Genomic DNA, 17,531 nt, shown 5'->3' with positions numbered 1-17,531 from the left:
CAGCCTCTAATAAAGCAACCTACAGGAGGGAAAAAAATAATTTCATTTATATCTCACTGCAGAGGGTAAGCTCTTGGAGGGCTGCTGCTATTTTTTTTTTTTTTTTACTACCAGCAACAATCTGTAAGCACTATTAAGGAGTGTGGAACCGCAGTACCTGTGTGATACAAGAGTAGAGGACTCTTTCCTGAGAAATAGGCATAGTTCCTTCAAAACAGAGACATATATAGTCATTAAGACATGCTAACTTCTTCATACCCAGCTAATTAATGGCATAGCTTTTTCCACCTCCACTCTTCAGCAAGCTACCAGCAATACCTCAACTTGGCCACTTCCATTTACAAAATTTGGGAATTTTTTTTTCAGCCCTGCAGCAAGAGACAGTTTGCCAGAAGGATTCTTTAATCTTTAGGGGATGGGCAAATCCTGGGTCACACTTAAAAGTACTCCTTCAGCAAAACAGCCTCAAGTACTTTCAGGGGACACTGAGGCAAAAGCCATACTGTTTTTCAAAGACATGAGTTTCATATCAAGTGGTGTAATATGAAGAACAGCTTTATGGAGGCATCCTTCATCCTCAAGTACATAGGTGCTTCTGCATCACAAGAACACACAGGAAAAGGACTAATTCTGTCTGGATCTTCTGACACATCCTAGAAATAGCATTTTTAGAAAGTATCACAAAGATTATAATTTATGCATGGGATAGCTCATAATTCTTGGATTCACTCAGACAACTATATGAATTTAATGAGTTACACAGCCGTTAAGACATTTAACTCATGTCAATTTTGACCAGACATTATACATGTACATTCTGTAACAGTAAAATTGATTCCTAGCCATTGGAGAACTAAAGAGAATACAAGAAGCTGAGCCTGAATATTAGTGTGAATAGTTTCAATGAATTAGGAACATGATGGAAAAAAAAATTTCATAATGCAGACACCTGAACCCTGTTCTTACAGTCTAGTAGCTGCCTGAAAACAGTAAAAATTTCATTTAAAATAAGGCACAGATAATAATGACCATGTTTAATACTGTATTATTGATGCTGTCAAAATACAACTTTTGGCAGTTAAAAAGAATGCATTATTTTATTAGATACTCCTCAGTAATAATCCTCAAATCAATCTTACCTTGCCTCTAAAACAAAAGCACTGTCCACAGTTAGGATTTGGTAACTCTATGGCCATATACAGAATTCATTATAAGCCCATGTATCTAAATCTACATTCAAGCTAGATTTTTAAATACTAAAGTATCCCTTTAATCAATCACAATCATACTTTCTTATATTATCAGAAACAAATGGCCATGAGCTACTTTGTCTATTAAAAAAAATTAAACCCGAGTTTCCATAAACAGTATTCTTCTTGAGGAATAATCTAAGAGTTTCAGCAATTGCCACCCAAATGATGAAACTGGACTTTGTTATTTTTACATTTAAGTGTTCAATGGAACAGTAAAGTAATACAAGAATGTTGTCATACTATAGTTCTTTAGATTTTTAATTGATAGTAAGAACATCTGAAAAGTCCTATCTCAAAACTTTTTGAGCATGAAATATCTCTAATGATACATAACAATTCCAGCAAAAAGATTGGCTATGTGCATAATCTCCAAATTGTCCCACAAAGCTTGCAGTTTTGGGATGCCCCAAAAACTCTTTGTAACAGACTGCCCTAGGAAATGCAAAACTTTTTTGGTGGTTTACAGAACAGTCAACTAAAAGCACCAAGTTCTCATGACAGATTTCTAGTTGGCCTTCAGAAGTCAGCAACAATGATACATAAACTAAATACAACACTAAGCAACAGGAGGCCTGAAGTTATTGACCACTACAGGAGTTCAAAATTAATTTATTTAATCTGTAAAGCAAAAACCACTTGCGGCTATCAGAAGACTTTTCTCCTGCATGTCAATAAAAGTGCACATGCTTAATGCTAGGTATGAAAACAACCCTTGCAAGTACTTATTTTTAAGGATGTAGTCCATTTGGTCATACATGCTGTGCATGTATACTTTTAAGTGAAGAGCTGGGACTTTGTAAGTTTTAACTGAAAAAGCATGCTTCCTAATCACAAAATTAAAAAAGGCAACAGCAAGCCTAAGATTAAGACTCCCTCAGAGCTATTAAGATACAGCTTTTAAATTAAAATAGAACAGCATATCAATATGACAGTAAAAGTTTGTAGCTGTATTCTCAATGCTGTTGTTGGTATGACTTTGCCATCATTGATCAGGTTAGAACTTGATCAATTTTGCAAAAGTTCTTTGTCAGTTTCTTAAAGGAGGTAGTATAAAAAGGGTGTGATTTCAATAACATGGCCTCACCTGGCTGTAAACATTTCAAACAAGAGACATAAATATCTATGATAAAAAAGTACTGTGGAAGAGATTATTCTAGAAATTGATTTTTTTGAACTTGAAAAGAAAAAACAGTAGATATATTTAATATATTTACTTATTTGCATGTAGTTTGAATGATACAGAACAAGATTACTGTGTTAGAAATCCACATACAATATAAAAACATTTGTTAGACATAAATTCACCATTCTGCTGACATTTGCAATAACTGTTTACCCAAGCTTAACTTCAGGTATTTATAATATTTTTCATACATGAATCTTTGTATATGTGCAATATTTCATTAACTACACAATGTGAAACCCTGATTTTTGTAGTTTTTCATCACAATCTGAACATAATAGCTATCTGCATCTTAACACATTGGCTTTTTGAAACACTAGTAATTAAGGCATCTTTGCTGTATAGTTTCTCAATAGTGCAAACAAAAACTGTCTTTAATAATTTGATTAAAACATAGAAGCAACTGAATATCTCAAAGTTTTTTGTATTTTTTATGTAATTGGAAGATAGTTATGCATTTGGAGTTCTCTTGTGAAAGAGACATTTAAAAGCTTTTAATGCTGATTGTTTTTGTTGGTTCCTTATAACTGGTTCTGCTGTCTTGTCCTCATGACAGTATAGTTCATCTTCTTTTATGCGATGATGTTGTAAGGTACAGTAGCATTTAAAGGAATACCTAGTAACTGAGCGAATCCCAAATGCAGCAAAGGCATACAGTTTTCAGTGCACTTTCACCTCACTGAAGTAAAAGTTGCTCCTACTAGATATTTTTCCACTTCAATGTGAAGTAGATTGTTAGGGTTTTGTTAGTGGTTTCATTAAACAGCTTGACAGTTCAGTTCTCTTCTGCCAGTATTTCTCAAAAGGCTTTCAGCACATATTTCAGGGATACTTTAGGGTATTGTTTCACCACATAAGCACACTGTTTCCCCATCATGTCAGTGTAGCTGCAATAAATAAGCATTTACATCCTAGAAGGAAAAAAAGGAGAAAGTGTTTGTCACATTACTTATAGCTCTAATGTCAACTCTATGTCTGAAGCAGGGCAACCTCAGGACCATAACACAAGAATAATTGTATTTGCCCAAATTTCAGAACCAGTTGTCTTCATGATTACTTTCAAATTAATGTTTTCAATGACATTTCTTTACGCACTAAAAAGCCTGCCAGAAGAGTAGGATTAGTTTTCAAAGCTATCAATTTTATCTGTTATTCCTCTGCTCCCTGCATGAGCAGGAAAGATCATCATCATCATATGACCATATAGTTAAAACATGTTATGTAAGACATTCCTTCACCCAACCCTTCCAACATTCTTGTACTACTTTTGCTCTGACTTGCTCAGAGTGACTTTGGTCACAATCTATACTGATACACATTAACAAGAGAGCAAATGAACATAAAGGGAACCTGAACTCTAGAGAAACAAACTGACACTACCTATAGCTGCTATTCTGATCCAGCAAAAGAACTAGGCAGTCTACATTACAAGCTGTCATAGCTCTACCAAGTTGGGAGCTAGAACTCAGTTCTTCTGCATCCCTGTTGACTGTAGTGCTGCAAGAATTTTGTAATTATCCTTGCAGGGACATCAAAACTGAAGTCACAGGTGCACAGCAGTCCCAGAAAAAAAGGAAAGAGTTTACTTGTTTGACACATCAAAGTGATAAATTCTGTAGGCACAGAATAACGGATTCACCAAAAGTTCTTAAGATGTAAGTAAAAGATGCAATTTTAAAGTTCTTTTCAAGTTCACTCAAATCCTGCACACAACCAACTCCTTTCTCACTGTCCACCTTCATCAGGTCCCTCCACCTGGAGAAGTTTCTATCTAGTATAACTTTTGGTACCCAATCTCAGAAAGCCATGTTTATAGAGATGAGCACAAACAGCAAAACATGGATCTACCAGACACCCTTAACCTACTGAAAAATGCAAGCAGAGATTCACCTCAGATAGACAGGCTCTTCTGCTCACCACAAACTCACCATTTTCTAAGCACCAGGTCAGCAATAAGCTTTAGAATTTAGTATGTTGTCACTTGCCTCTGTCACCTGACATGCAAATGCCAATGACCTTCCTGGGCTAAGATTCTCCATTACACTTACAACAATGGGTACAACAGATCTAAGAGAAGAGATCTGTCCCTTCTACAGTCTACCTACTCCACTGAGCCCTTTTTCACATCCATTTTAAGGCTCATTACTATTAGCTACTTTGTTATTAAGGAGATGCTTAAGGATAATTATAGTTTTAATTCACAAAACTATCATAGGGAAGCAACTCCAGATTTTTGTAAAAACCATGCAATACACTTGAGCATTAGTAGCAACTAAAGTAAAAGTGTTTCTGTCTAACCACAGTTCAGCATAAGTAAAACAGGACTGAACACAACCAGAACTGGAACCAGAACTCACCTTAGCTATATTACCAGTATATCCTGGAACCAGAGTAAGATGATTCTCCTGTTCCCACAAAACACTTAGCTGTTGTTTTAAAATATGAATGTTTCTGAAAGAGAATGAACATCACTTTGTAAAATAGGTAGTATATATCTGTAGTCCCTTTTACTAAAATGAATTTATACCGCATATAGACTTAGCCTATACAATAGATATTGCCACAAGACCTGAAAAATTTTGATTCAACTTCTACAGCATTTGTATAATCCCTGATATGACTATGTCCTACATGTATTAAAACAGTAGCAAAAAAACCCAACAAAACCAGTAACTAAACTATCCTTAAAATACTTTTAAGCTTTAACTTTAAAATCGTAAGTTTGCCTTTTGTAGGCAAGATGTGCTCCTACTGATCAAAATTAGAACAGATTGAGATGAAATAGACTACAGAAACACATTTAAATACTTGCCAACACTATACTCACCCATCTTCTGCCTTTTCTGTATGTGCAGATAGTTCTGACCACCATCTTTTAATGACAGCCTGAAGCCAGTTTAAACCCACTATGACGTATCTGTAACAACACATTTTACACATTATGCATTTCCCCCTCCCTGGATTATCTACTGACCAGATAAATAAAGCATTGAAATAACTTTGTAAGCAATTTAGAAAACAACACATTTTCTATTCTGGAAGAACAATAATCTAGACAAATTGGTAAGTTTAAATACTTGCTTATACTTGCAATTTCTAAGTGGTAGCCTGAAGTTCTTGTTGAAAAAGTGGAAGAAAACTCTGCCTTGATTACATGTTATAAAGCATACTAAAACCTCAGTGCTATTCTTTTTTACTGTTTAGGATAAATAAATATGCATAAGGGCAAAGCCAGTCCTCTTCCCCAAGTCCCTAACATTGCAGAAAAGAATTTCTGCACTGCTGTTCTGGTAAAGGATAAAGGTTCAGACAAAAGCTTCCATTCCAGAGCTTTCTCATTTCCTGAGAAAGGCAGAGCTGGGAGAAGGGGCAGAGGGAACAAGAGTCATAGGATTAAAAACTATTGATTTCCAGAGCTCTGCACAGCCAGGAAGTAATAATGTTTCAAAAACATCCCAAGCTGATACTTACTCTTCGTATTTGCTTTTAAGCAGAGATTTCACTAAAGGCAAAAGATCTACACAGCAGCCAACTGAAACATATGGTTTTTCTTCCTGTAAACTTAAAAACAAAATGTTTCAGAAGTGCTCCAACTTCAGTGTGGTTATAAGCAGGTTTTAATTCCCCACTTTTTTCTGTTTGTACCTGTTCGTAAGCACAGGAAGGCAGTCTACTACTACTCCAAGATCCTGTATCCTAGAAACATTAAGAATAAAATCAGAAGTGTTACTTGTGGATCCTACTACTAGTAGTGGAAGTACATGCTTCCACTGGGATTTAAAAAGTGTAACTAAGTCACAACATTTTTGGAACAGCTAAAAATACTGTGGCATATTTGAGATTGCTGTCATTTTAAGGATATGAAAGAATTATTTTACCTCACTAAGTAGGCTACCAGTTCACTTATACTTCGCCTTCTCCAAAAGGTTAAAGCTACGTTCAGTCTCAGATTCCTGCTGAAAAGAACTTGAGCCATAGTTTCATGGTCCTGAGAAACCTGCAAGTTTTTAAAAATATAAAATGTTGTCACAAGTTAAGTAGCCAGCCATAACACAATAAGCTACTCAAATATAATCTAGTATATTCTACCTGTATGTTGATCAATCTGTTTTAGAAATTTATCTAAGAACAGACTTAAACCCACAAATTTCCCTTGGGGTCATGAAAATATTGGACCTACTTTACACGAAAACTGTGTAAGGTTTGTACCTCTCTACCACCTAAGACAGGTATCAAATAATTAAAATGAGCATTCATGAGCATCAACCCATAAGTCTCACCAACTCTGAGAACTTTTTACTTAGATGATTATTAATTTTGACACAATTTAGACACAAGTAATTACATGTATTATTCCAAACTCCAACAGAAAAGGTTCATTTCTGAAAAAGCTTGTTCTCTGAATGAAGTTCAGGCATTTTAATTAATTAGACCTTGGACTGGAACGAACACTGCACAGCCACACACATCTCTCAAACCACTTAAATAGTCATTTGTAACCAGAGGCCAGTGATCTGCTCCTTAGCTTCTCAGAAAATGTATCTTCCTCACTTCCTTTCTTTACCCATCTTTCTGCAGCCTCTATTGTAGCAGAAATATTGTAGCTATTATTGTGTGCTATATCTGCAAAATATTGTAGCTATTTCGCTCTTTTCTTGAAACCATCAAATTAAACAGTGCAGAAGTGCTGCAGACTCAAGCCTTGAGCCCACTGGCCTCTCAGGGCTCTCGCTCAGGGGAGCCCACAACAGCATGGTGACAGCTTCTGATCTTACCTTCCCTGCCATGCCTCACTTTAAAGGCATGCAAGCCCCAACGAGTAACAAAAATCTATTGTGACAGAAATGCAAACTTCAACATTAAGAGCCTTAAATGACCTTCATTGTCACAAATTCCATTTAATTGAAATATCTGACCTTTTAGACAGTTTCGGAAGCCCTACAAGCATCCACTAGGTTCCCTCAACCAAACCTAACAAGAAATAAAGCTCATACAAACACTGAAGTTAGTTTTGCACAAAGTTGATACTGCTATTGAAAATGGTACTAATCTACCTCACCAGTTTATTCTCACTGATGTACTACTATTTTTACACTTCTATAAACACACACGTGGACATGTGTCCTGCCAGTTCATGAAACCGACGCAGGTCAAAACAACATTGTTCTTTGGTGCTGGTACACTTCTAACCCAGTCAAGTCTGGCAGATCTGAGCTTCAGACCTGACACAAATATGAAGAAAAGTGGCAGGACTACTACTATTGACAACTGCATCGCCATAAATGGACAGACTGTAAATCACATGACCTTATATTTGCAGAATTGAAGGAAATTAATCTAAAGGAAACTTCCACAGCTAATTTACTACAAACACTTCTTTTTTAAACTGAGGTTTCTTCAAACTCTACCCACCTCTGAAAAAAATGCACTGTATTTGGATGAGGGGCCTTCTGTTTGAGACGAGCCAGAGTCACTAGAATTCAGCAAGTGTGTCCGACTGTTGTGAAGTTTTGCTGGCAGATTCCCTGCACAAGCCAGTTCATTTTCTTTATTTGCCATGTCACGGCCCCTAGATTTAGGGCACAGTTTCTTTCTGTAACAAGGCTTTGGAGTATAACAATGAACTTTCCTTTTACAATATACCACTTTGAAAAGAGAGAGGGGACTGGTCACCGTTTTTCCAACCGTTACTCTGCAATAATAAAGCACTATTTTAGTGAAGGTTGACCCCAACCAAATCAATTACATTATTATGTTTATACATATATATATAATTATGAATTCAGCAGTTAGCTTTCATGTTGTTGAAAACATTTTTCCCCTCAATACATATCTTAATGACACTAGGGCTATTAGAAGTCATGCCACCAATATTCTTCTCTGTTTTTATTAATGCAGAGACTCATTATTATGGAAGATAACACAAGAACTAAGAACTGTGATTAAAATGAAGACCTATCATCCATTTGTGTTTGCTCTGGAATTTCAACTGTGACTTTCTCCCTATCTCTGTCCCACTTTAAACTCAGATATCACACAGCACAGCCCACCTACCTACCTGTTTGTGTATGACGCCAGCTGTTTTGGAGATTTCTTACCCTGGGAGAAAGGAAATAGAAAAAAAAAAGTTGTATTACTATAAAGGGTCAAACACTCCCATCTATACTGCTTAGCATTAATGATAACATTTAGATTGTGCACATCAACAAGATAAAGTTACGATCTTTTTTTGGTAACACTGGTCATAAAATGTTAGTTTTAATACAAAATTTCAATAAAGAGAGGATATTGACATCTTCTGCACTGTCTGAAGAGGTCTTACAGTTAGGTTGCCTCTCCAGTGCTTCCTCTGTACTCCACTGTCTTAGTCTTCAGCCAGTAACACAGGTAAGAGGTTATAAAAACTACTTTTGAGCAGCAAGAAGCCAGTGAAAATCTACGTGCTACCAATGTGCTAGGTGAAGCTGTATAATTATATGACAGATCTATTTCAATGAATGGGTTTCACCGACTCCACCTCTCACTTGTGCCATGTAGCTCTCCTGGCAAGAAAGAAATTTTTCATGACAGAATTCCTGTATTGAAACATTTCTGGCTTGAATGCAAAAAGGCACACATGAGTGAGACTGCATCAATCAGTACCTACTGCTCACATGGATGATACAATGCACTGATCTCTGCAGCTGCTGCCTGTATCTATCACAACACACAGTTTTCATACTATAACTGCTATATAAACAATTTAAAGTTCTATTGCACATCTCAATATCAAATGCATAGTAGTGCTGTGCTTCTAGATTTAGATTGCTCAGAACTATAAACAAGTTTAAAATCTTTACTTCATTTTTCTCAGAGGACATAAAACAACCCAACAAACAACAAAAACAGCTTACCTCCTTCATGATCTTTTTAGTGGAAGAAGAGATTCTTTTTCTGGGGAGATCAATGGGATGACCTTCAATAAGCAATACTTTCTGTTTTTTAACATTGTGAGCTTCAGATGCCATAATCTCTCAAATCCCTGTTCTCAAGGGAAAGATATTTAGTTGTATTTTCTAAAACGTTCTTCCAGATTTCTTAAAACGCAGCTAGCAACATTAGAATTCAACTATTTGCAAGATCTTCCATCCTAGATATAACCCAAGACACCGTCCTTTAGTGCATCTTAGCTGGAGGCCTTATTATTAACATGTTGAGAATTTCAAAATCCCTATTTAGCTTTCAAGAAAGAAGAAACAAAACCAAAATCACCCCAAGAAACCGAGGCAGAGATTTTGTTTTCATATCAGTTTCTACACCTGCACTGAGGGGTGCCATACAAACAAGAATTCAAGTAAAGAATAGGGCAATTTATGAAACTTTTTCCTCACACTGTGAATTCCATCTGCCACCTAGAGAAAAATAATTGGTTTCACATCTGTTTCTAAGTACAAAAGACAGCTAAAAAACTGACTCTTCTTTTTCAGGAAGAAAGCAAGCTTCATCAAAATAACAAAAGTTAAAAAAAAGAAGGAAATATCTTCTTGGTTTATTGGCAAATGTACATCCCCCCTCCCCTCTCATTTTTGTCAAAGCAATGCTTTGGCCATTTTTCATACTAAAACCCATAACTTTATTTTATGCCTAAAGTCCTTTGTCTTGAAGTATGCAAGTATTTCTATAAGAATCAACACCAAGATTGATTCAGCTGTACATATGATTTTACATCTTTTATAACTGATCAGACGATCCATTGCTTGAGACTAGGTTCAACTACTACATCATCATAGAGGCACTATTCTTGAAGTGTACATCCTATGCTACTTTAAAAAGACAACCACTTGCTCCAATATTACTGGTTTTTCCCCTAGAAGGTACAACTCTGGTCTCAACATGAGTGCTCCAATCTCTCCCCTCAATCTTTAGCAGCAGCCCAATCCTTTTACTGTATGTAGCAGATTTACCTCGCACTAAGAACTTTGGCATTTATAAGACTTGGACACTGAGCACTGAATAAGCCAGATGGGAAACAGCTTATTAGCCATGAAGATCCATGCAGTAGCTAAAGGCCATCAAATGAAACAAGCAGGTGGCAGGCCCAAAACAACACAGATGCTATATTCAGGCACACTAAAATCCCTCTTGTAGGGTACAGTGGTAGAAAAAAAAATTCTTCAAATATTCTGGTATTCTTTGGAATTGGACCAGTACTAAACAACTTCACTTTATATCTCTCTCAAAAATGGAGTATTTACTGACAGAATCCCTTACTCTGTAAGATGGGAACATAGAGCCCTCAGACTACAGCAAGAACTTCAAATGGCAGCATTATTTAGGGCAATATCTTTAACAGCTGGTGGCCAATATTTTTCCAGATGCAAGTCTGGCTTAAGACTGGTTCATTAACTTAATTTTTTCATACTATGAGACAGTGATGAAGAGTGATCACTTTGTTAGTCTCCACACTTCCTAGTTCTGCCACACAGGTCTGTAAATAAACTTTTCCCTGAAGTGTAGAAAAAAAACTCACATAAACACCTTTCCCTCTGCTTATCAGACTGCTTAAAACCATTATTTGGACTCAAAATGGGCTGTATATTAAAATTTGTACTTGGAGCACAACACAAAGGCATATGCTGAACAGCTGGACTTTTGAAGAAAAACGGAACAATCCTAAAATCCAAAGAAATCCATCCTTTTATTCAGGTCAGCGATGAAGAGGACTTGGAAAAAGTCTTGACTTTCTTTTTTCTTCTATCCACTGTTTGAGAATAATACTGAGGGGAAAGCAATAAACTAAAATATTAGGGGGGGTTAATCTCCAACCACCTGAGTTAAAACCCACAGCCACCTCATCAGATGCTAAAAAATCCCTAATCTCTGTTGCTGAAGAATAATTTTTGTGACTACTCCCATAACACACTATCAGCTTACAATTCCTCATGCCTAACAGTGACCGTTCCTTATTTTTGCTTGTTTAACAAATGATCTCAATCTACCCTCATCTTTCACACTAAGCAGTACACAAGAATCTGATCACCAAAACAAATGCAGTACTATATAACTAGAATACTTTTTGCTTAAAAGAAGTATAAAATATTAGAAGGCTAGGAAGAAATGTCTTACCAAGGAAATTCAATTAGCTTATCTGTTTTTAATATTGGGCTCTAAAGCGCAACTAACATCTCAAAATACCTGAACTGGAGCTACCTGAACCAGAGAGAGAGGACTCTGGATGGAAGGAAGTTCCTTACAAAAGGTCATGTGTCCAGGAGAAAAGTTAAGAGAATTTTACACTCTAACAAATCGGATGTAAGAATATATTGTTCCCCAGCCTCCCAGCTGAAATAGAATGAAACAACAGAACTATCAATTCTTTCCTTAAAGACTGGTAAAAGAAATTCAAAAGGTCAAGAGATTATCAGATATAAAGGAACATCTGATGAAGCAAAGTAAAATCCTTTTGTATGACTTCACTGTCCAACAGTTTAAAGGGGTTTCCATAGTTTTAAGTGTTGAGGGTCTCAGATTATGCAGAAGTAGCAGTGAACATGTAAGCAGTAATGAAACAGCTGTGTTTTTAGCTCTCTTGGAGCTGACAAAGTACCTAACAAAAACACATGTGGAAAACACAGTCAATATTTAAAGAGCCTCAAGGAAGATCCAGTCTGACATGTCTGAGGCACTAATTAGTAGACAATGTAATCAAGAATAGACTTAGTGGACACAAACAAATAATATAATGGGAAAGATTCAGCCTGGCTGTCACTAAGGCAACACGGCCTGGAAAAGAGAAGGCTCCAGGGTGACCTCACTGTGGCCTTCCAGTACCTGAAGTGGCTATGGAGAGCTAGAGAGGGACTTTTTACCAGGGCATTTGTGATAGACTAAAGGGTAATAGCTTCAGACTGAAAGAGGGCAGGTTTAGATTGGATATTAGGACAAAATTACAAAATTCTTTACTAGAAGGGTGTTGAGGCACTGGAACACATTTCCTAGAGAAGCTGTTGATGCCTTGTCCCTGGAAGAGTTCAAGGCCGAGTTAGATGGGGCTTTGAGCAGTCTGACCTAGCGGAAGGTGTCCCTTCCTTCCCACGGCAGGGAAATTGGAACTAGAAAATCTTTAAGGTCTGTTCTAACCCAAATTATTCTATGAATCTGTGAAGTCCTGCTCTGCAAAATTAATGGAATTTATTGAGAGTATGGGGTAGTACAACATGGATAAAGGGCAACTAAATGATAGACTTTATTTATAGAATTTCCAAGTTTTGAGGAAACTAAGCAACCAAGCGAAAAAAAGGGAAAGCTCTTGCATGCACAAGTACCTCAGGAACAGCCATAAACTGCCTAAGCAGCTTCCACACTGCAGAAAATCACCTCCAGATCCCTGGGGAAAACCTGCATTGGTTTATGTTGTTCAATATATTCATAAATTACCTCACAAAAGGGGATGAAGACTGTTGACAATAAAAAGTCATACCAGTGAAGATAAGGGCTAACTGAAGAACTGGGGGACTGTGATGTACAATAAGCAAAAGCAATACTTATAGATCAACATAAAGCAAAGCCTATGTACCTGCAGGCAGCAGAAAATTCTGGGTTCCTACTGGGATCAGTCTCTGAGCTAGTAACTGCCACCCACAACAGTATCTGGATATAGGACAGTTTACCTTAGATCAGTTGGACTGTTCAGCACTCCATGGGGATCAATAAATAGAAAAATAAACAGAACTCTATTGTGACAGTGTACAGAACTAATTTGTGCCTGTATTTCACAAACTGAGAGCAGAGTTAGTTAACTTTCTTTAAAAAAAAAACAAATCAACCCTAAAAAGTCAAAATAACTTCTGAGTAAAGTAGAAAACAGCTCAGACAAAGGAAGTTAAAAATACATGGAATATCTTTCATATAATCAACAACTGATTAGACCAGCCTCTTCAGTCTGGGAAAGAGGCTACTTACAGCCAACAGGGGAAATAAGACAAAGGCCTACAAAATGAATGGCTTGGAGAAGATGCATAGAGTTTGTGCCCTCTCTTGCCCAAAATAAAAAAAAAAAAGGGTCAAATGCCCAAATATAAAAAAAAAAGGGTCAAAAGACAATAGCTGAAGATCTGATCCAAACTAACAAGGTTAAGCTGTGTGCTAATTATAATCAACCTGAACTTGCCACAGGATGTTGTGGATCCACATGTTTTATATGGGCTCTAGGACAGACTGTGCAAATACATTTAAAAAAATACACTGGAAGTGATTAAATTCAGATACACAACTGATGTAGTCCAAACAGAGCAGAACACAAGCAGAAGAATCTGGTATACACAAACCTAACAGTGCTATAATAAACTTAGTCAACATCCTAGAAACCAGCTTTAAAAGGCTTAGTAACACCTAGGAAAATGCTGGCTGGCCAGCAATTAAAAAGATGAATGATACAGGATGAAAGGCACTTTACATGGCTCTTCGCAACTTTGATTTCCTATTTGCAGTCAGATATCATCTAGGGATAGCTAATTAGACACTACAGCCCCCTGTAATTTTGGGATATATACAGAGGGTTCTTAAACTGGCATTAGATACTAATTCATACAGTCCAACAATCTATACCTTAACGTCTTTAATTTCTGACTTTTCCCTTGTGATGAGCACAGCTAGCTGTAATTGATCAGACAATCTGCTATACAATCTCATTGAGGCCAACACATTTCCCTCACTTTACAAAGTTTTTAAAATTAAACCAAGGATAGAATGCATGCCCCTTCAGCTCTGCCTTGGTCCATCATACAATCCTAAATGGTTTTACAAGTGAACAAGGTAGACTGCAGATCTGAACAGAGATGTATGATTTCATTAGGATGACAGAATCCAATTCCACCAATTTCCCCTATACAGTGGGTGATTTCTCACAGTGGACAACAATCTTCCCTTCTCCCCCTTTTATTCTCTTCAATCTCCAGTAAGGACAAGGACTAAAGTGACAGCAGCCATGTCTCCTGAGAAGCTGGTTTGTCCCCACAGTCAACAGACATTACCTGTGCAAAGTTTTCTTGATGGTTCTACTGGTATTTTCTATCTCTGATCTCTCCCAGATGCAATAAAACTCTTCAGGTCATACCAGAATTAGGCAAAGATAGTCAGCACTAACAGGCTTTCAAGTGCACATCTACTGAAGGCAAGTATTAACAACTCTGCCACTCCCTCCCATGTCCTAAGTTCTGGGCATGGACCCCAAAGAGGGACAAACTCTTCTCGGCACATTATGTAATCTATGTGCATATTAACATAATATTATTTTCTTACAGAACACAGGCTGGCATACTCTGCATGGCAGCAAGGAGAATGTAAAATAGTTAGAACTCTTAAGCCATCACCCATACCTTTTAAAACACACACCCTTCCATCCTATTCCTTGTCCAAATTCTTAAGAGCTACTTTTTCCTGCAGCATTCCATGTGCACCAGCCATGGCAAATATTTCTGTGATTCTCCTCCACCCCGCAGTAATTCAACTGCAAGTTCAAGGATGACAATATTAAACTCAGATGAAAAACCTAATTAATCATTATCCCAAGGAGGAGAGCATATGCTTTGAAAGCATTCCAAACAGGTATGCCATCAGGGAAGCAGTAATGGTCAACTTATTTCACTGGCCATTATCAGAGCTACAATGGTCACAAGAAACTTCCAAGAATGGTTACTTCAAATTTACTTCCAAAAGAATAATTTGCTTACAAAAATAAATTAGCACTATCTCATAATGCAGAAGTGATTTTGTAAGCTTGGTATAACTTCCTTCCACTTTAGCTCCAATAAATGTTACAAAATCCATGTGTCTTTCTTTTAGAAGGCTTCCACATCCTTTGCATATGAAACGGTTTGGTATTTTTCAAATTTCTTTTTTAGTAATTGATGTACTGATGGTTCACCAGCTGTTAAAATTGAGTTTTCCTAAACTGAGGAAGTGGAGTTCAAGATTTTTAAAAGTATGTTAATGCAAAAATCTTTCTGCAACATTATAAAGAGTGTTATATGCCAGCAGAACACAGTTTTTTAATGTGCTGCACTTGTCAGGCCATTTGTTCCAGTTTAAAGTTTCCTATGTTGATAAAACTACAGGAATTTCTTTAAATTTCCAGTAAATGAAAATACTATGTGAACAACTAGTTATGGTAAATTAGCTTATACCTAAGATTAAGCTCATTTTCCTCTTACATATGAAATTTGTATGGGGCCCACTGTCAGTCATAATGAACTTCCAAAAACAACCACAAGTCACAGTTCATACAAGTTTAGTGAGGATGAAGCAGGTATGCATTAGCTCGCCTTGTGGAGACAGCCCAGGGGTCTAATAACTGAACCTTATTTACATTTCCTACAAAAAAAAAAGTCAAACAAGAACTCAGTTTTCTGCTTCTGGTGGTAGCATTGACAGGTATGTTAAAGTAACAGCAGTGTCAGTGGGCAAGTCCTTTCTGAAGTCCTCCTCCACTAATGAAAAGATACTTCTACCTGCTGATTTTTACTTATGAACACTCTGGGGACAATAAGTTTGGAAAAGTTTTACAACTGAGAGGTGTTACAAAAGAAATAAATTTCCATAACACTGAAGCTTCCACATTAACGTTTTACGCAACTTTTTAAGAAACTACCCATGAAATTAAATACAGCAATTTCTTTTACCATTTGCTGCTCAACCCAAGGAGTTTAAAAAAAAACTGCAACAGAATTTTGAATTCAAACCCAGAGACAGACATACTGGCAAACCCCTCAAGCTCCAAACCTGGTGGAGGCTGAGGAAGTACTCACTGTATGCCCACCTGGCTGCACAGTCTGTGATTACATGTCGCACAGCTTTCACAGGGCTTTTTATGCTACCCTCAAATACACTTCTATTATTGACTGTAGTCTATTTATAGCACTTAATAAACCTTCTTCATTCATAGTCAAGCTTCTTACTCTAGGATCAACATGCAGTAAAAGTGGGCAAGTGAATATATATATACATGGCCATAAGAATACATGCATATCAGCGTATTGCCATTTACTTTCTAATATACATATAAAAACTACCTTAATAATATAATTTTAATAGAATGATATTGTGAGTTTTCAAGTTTAGGAGTTCAAATCAATTCTAATTTTAGTTCAACATGTTCTTTCCAATCACCAAGGCCAAAGAGGCACAGAACTGCCTTCTATTATGCTTTAATTCTACTAAACGTGGGTGACTACATATTTTTAATTACTTCCCTGATTACAGCCAGAGAATAAGAGGCAGAAAAAAACAGGGGAACAGGAAAAGCAAAAATGATGTTCCAAGAAGAGGTGGACGAAAGCTGCTTTTAAGAAAAAGGACTTAACCTTGCTCCAAAGCAGAGCATGTTGCAGAAACAAAAACAAAAGATTTCCAAGATCACTACCTAATCTCCCTCCTTAAAAGTGCTCCCCATTCAAAAGGTCTTTATTTTAAATCTGCATGCCAAATCATCCAGCCCAACACTGAAAAAATAATTTGAAGCCTTTAGAACGAAGTAATTAATGCAAGATCTGATCTTCAAGCACTTAAGGTTCCCCCTCACCCCCCCCTTCTTCCTCCTGGAATCTGTCACACCCAAGAAATTAAATCCGTCAGGAGGCCTCACACCCAGCTCGTTGTCCTCCCTTTCGGCAGCAGCAGAGCCCTCCCTGCTCTCCTGGCACGGATCCGCCGCTGCACGCGCCTGCTTCGAGCCGAGGCTGCTGGCACCATTTTAGACGGAACCCCAGTGCCACAGGTCGCTCTCCGGAGGCGGCAGGCACGGCACACAGCAGCGCCGGGGCGCCGGCCGAGGCCGCCGGGCAGCGACACGGAGCGATCCGCGCCCGCGCGCTGCCCGCGGCCCCGCCGCCGGCCCGCACGCCCGGCGCGACGCCGCGGAGCCGCGCCCAGTCCCGCCGAGGCAGAGCGCGGCCCCGCTGCGCTTCCCCCGGCTGCGGACAGCCCCGCGCCACTCACCCGCTGCTCATGTTCGGGGCCGGGCCGGGCGGGAGGAGCGGCGGGAGCGCTACGGCCGGGGCCCGGCGCCCGGAGCCTGCGCCATTCAAACGCCGCCGCGGTGCACGCCGGGCCGCGCGCGC

At 38.0% G+C, this 17,531-nt stretch overlaps 1 protein-coding gene across 3 annotated transcripts; it reads right to left on the bottom strand.

Moving 5' to 3' along the window:
- Positions 1–95: 95 nt before the first annotated feature.
- KATNBL1 (katanin regulatory subunit B1 like 1) lies at positions 96–17,531 on the bottom strand. Of its 3 annotated transcripts, none has more exons than XM_038138009.1 (10): positions 17,410–17,531; positions 9,330–9,457; positions 8,495–8,535; positions 7,849–8,128; positions 6,315–6,433; positions 6,082–6,132; positions 5,908–5,997; positions 5,264–5,353; positions 4,794–4,887; positions 96–3,347 (listed from the first exon to the last, which is right to left on the bottom strand). In XM_038138009.1, exons 2-10 carry the CDS (start codon positions 9,441–9,443, stop codon positions 3,315–3,317), a joined length of 912 nt encoding a protein of 303 aa, XP_037993937.1. In that variant the 5' UTR covers positions 9,444–9,457; positions 17,410–17,531; the 3' UTR covers positions 96–3,314. The 3 variants fall into 3 exon arrangements, with proteins under 3 accessions (XP_037993937.1, XP_037993939.1, XP_037993938.1); XM_038138011.1 differs by lacking the exon at positions 17,410–17,531 and adding an exon at positions 17,059–17,340; XM_038138010.1 differs by lacking the exon at positions 17,410–17,531 and having other exon boundaries at positions 9,330–16,990.

This window comes from Motacilla alba, chromosome 5 (assembly GCF_015832195.1).
Source record: "Motacilla alba alba isolate MOTALB_02 chromosome 5, Motacilla_alba_V1.0_pri, whole genome shotgun sequence".
Taxonomy (NCBI): domain Eukaryota; kingdom Metazoa; phylum Chordata; class Aves; order Passeriformes; family Motacillidae; genus Motacilla; species Motacilla alba.
Note: the sequence above shows the minus strand (reverse complement) of the source record. Positions and strands in the feature narration are given on the sequence as shown.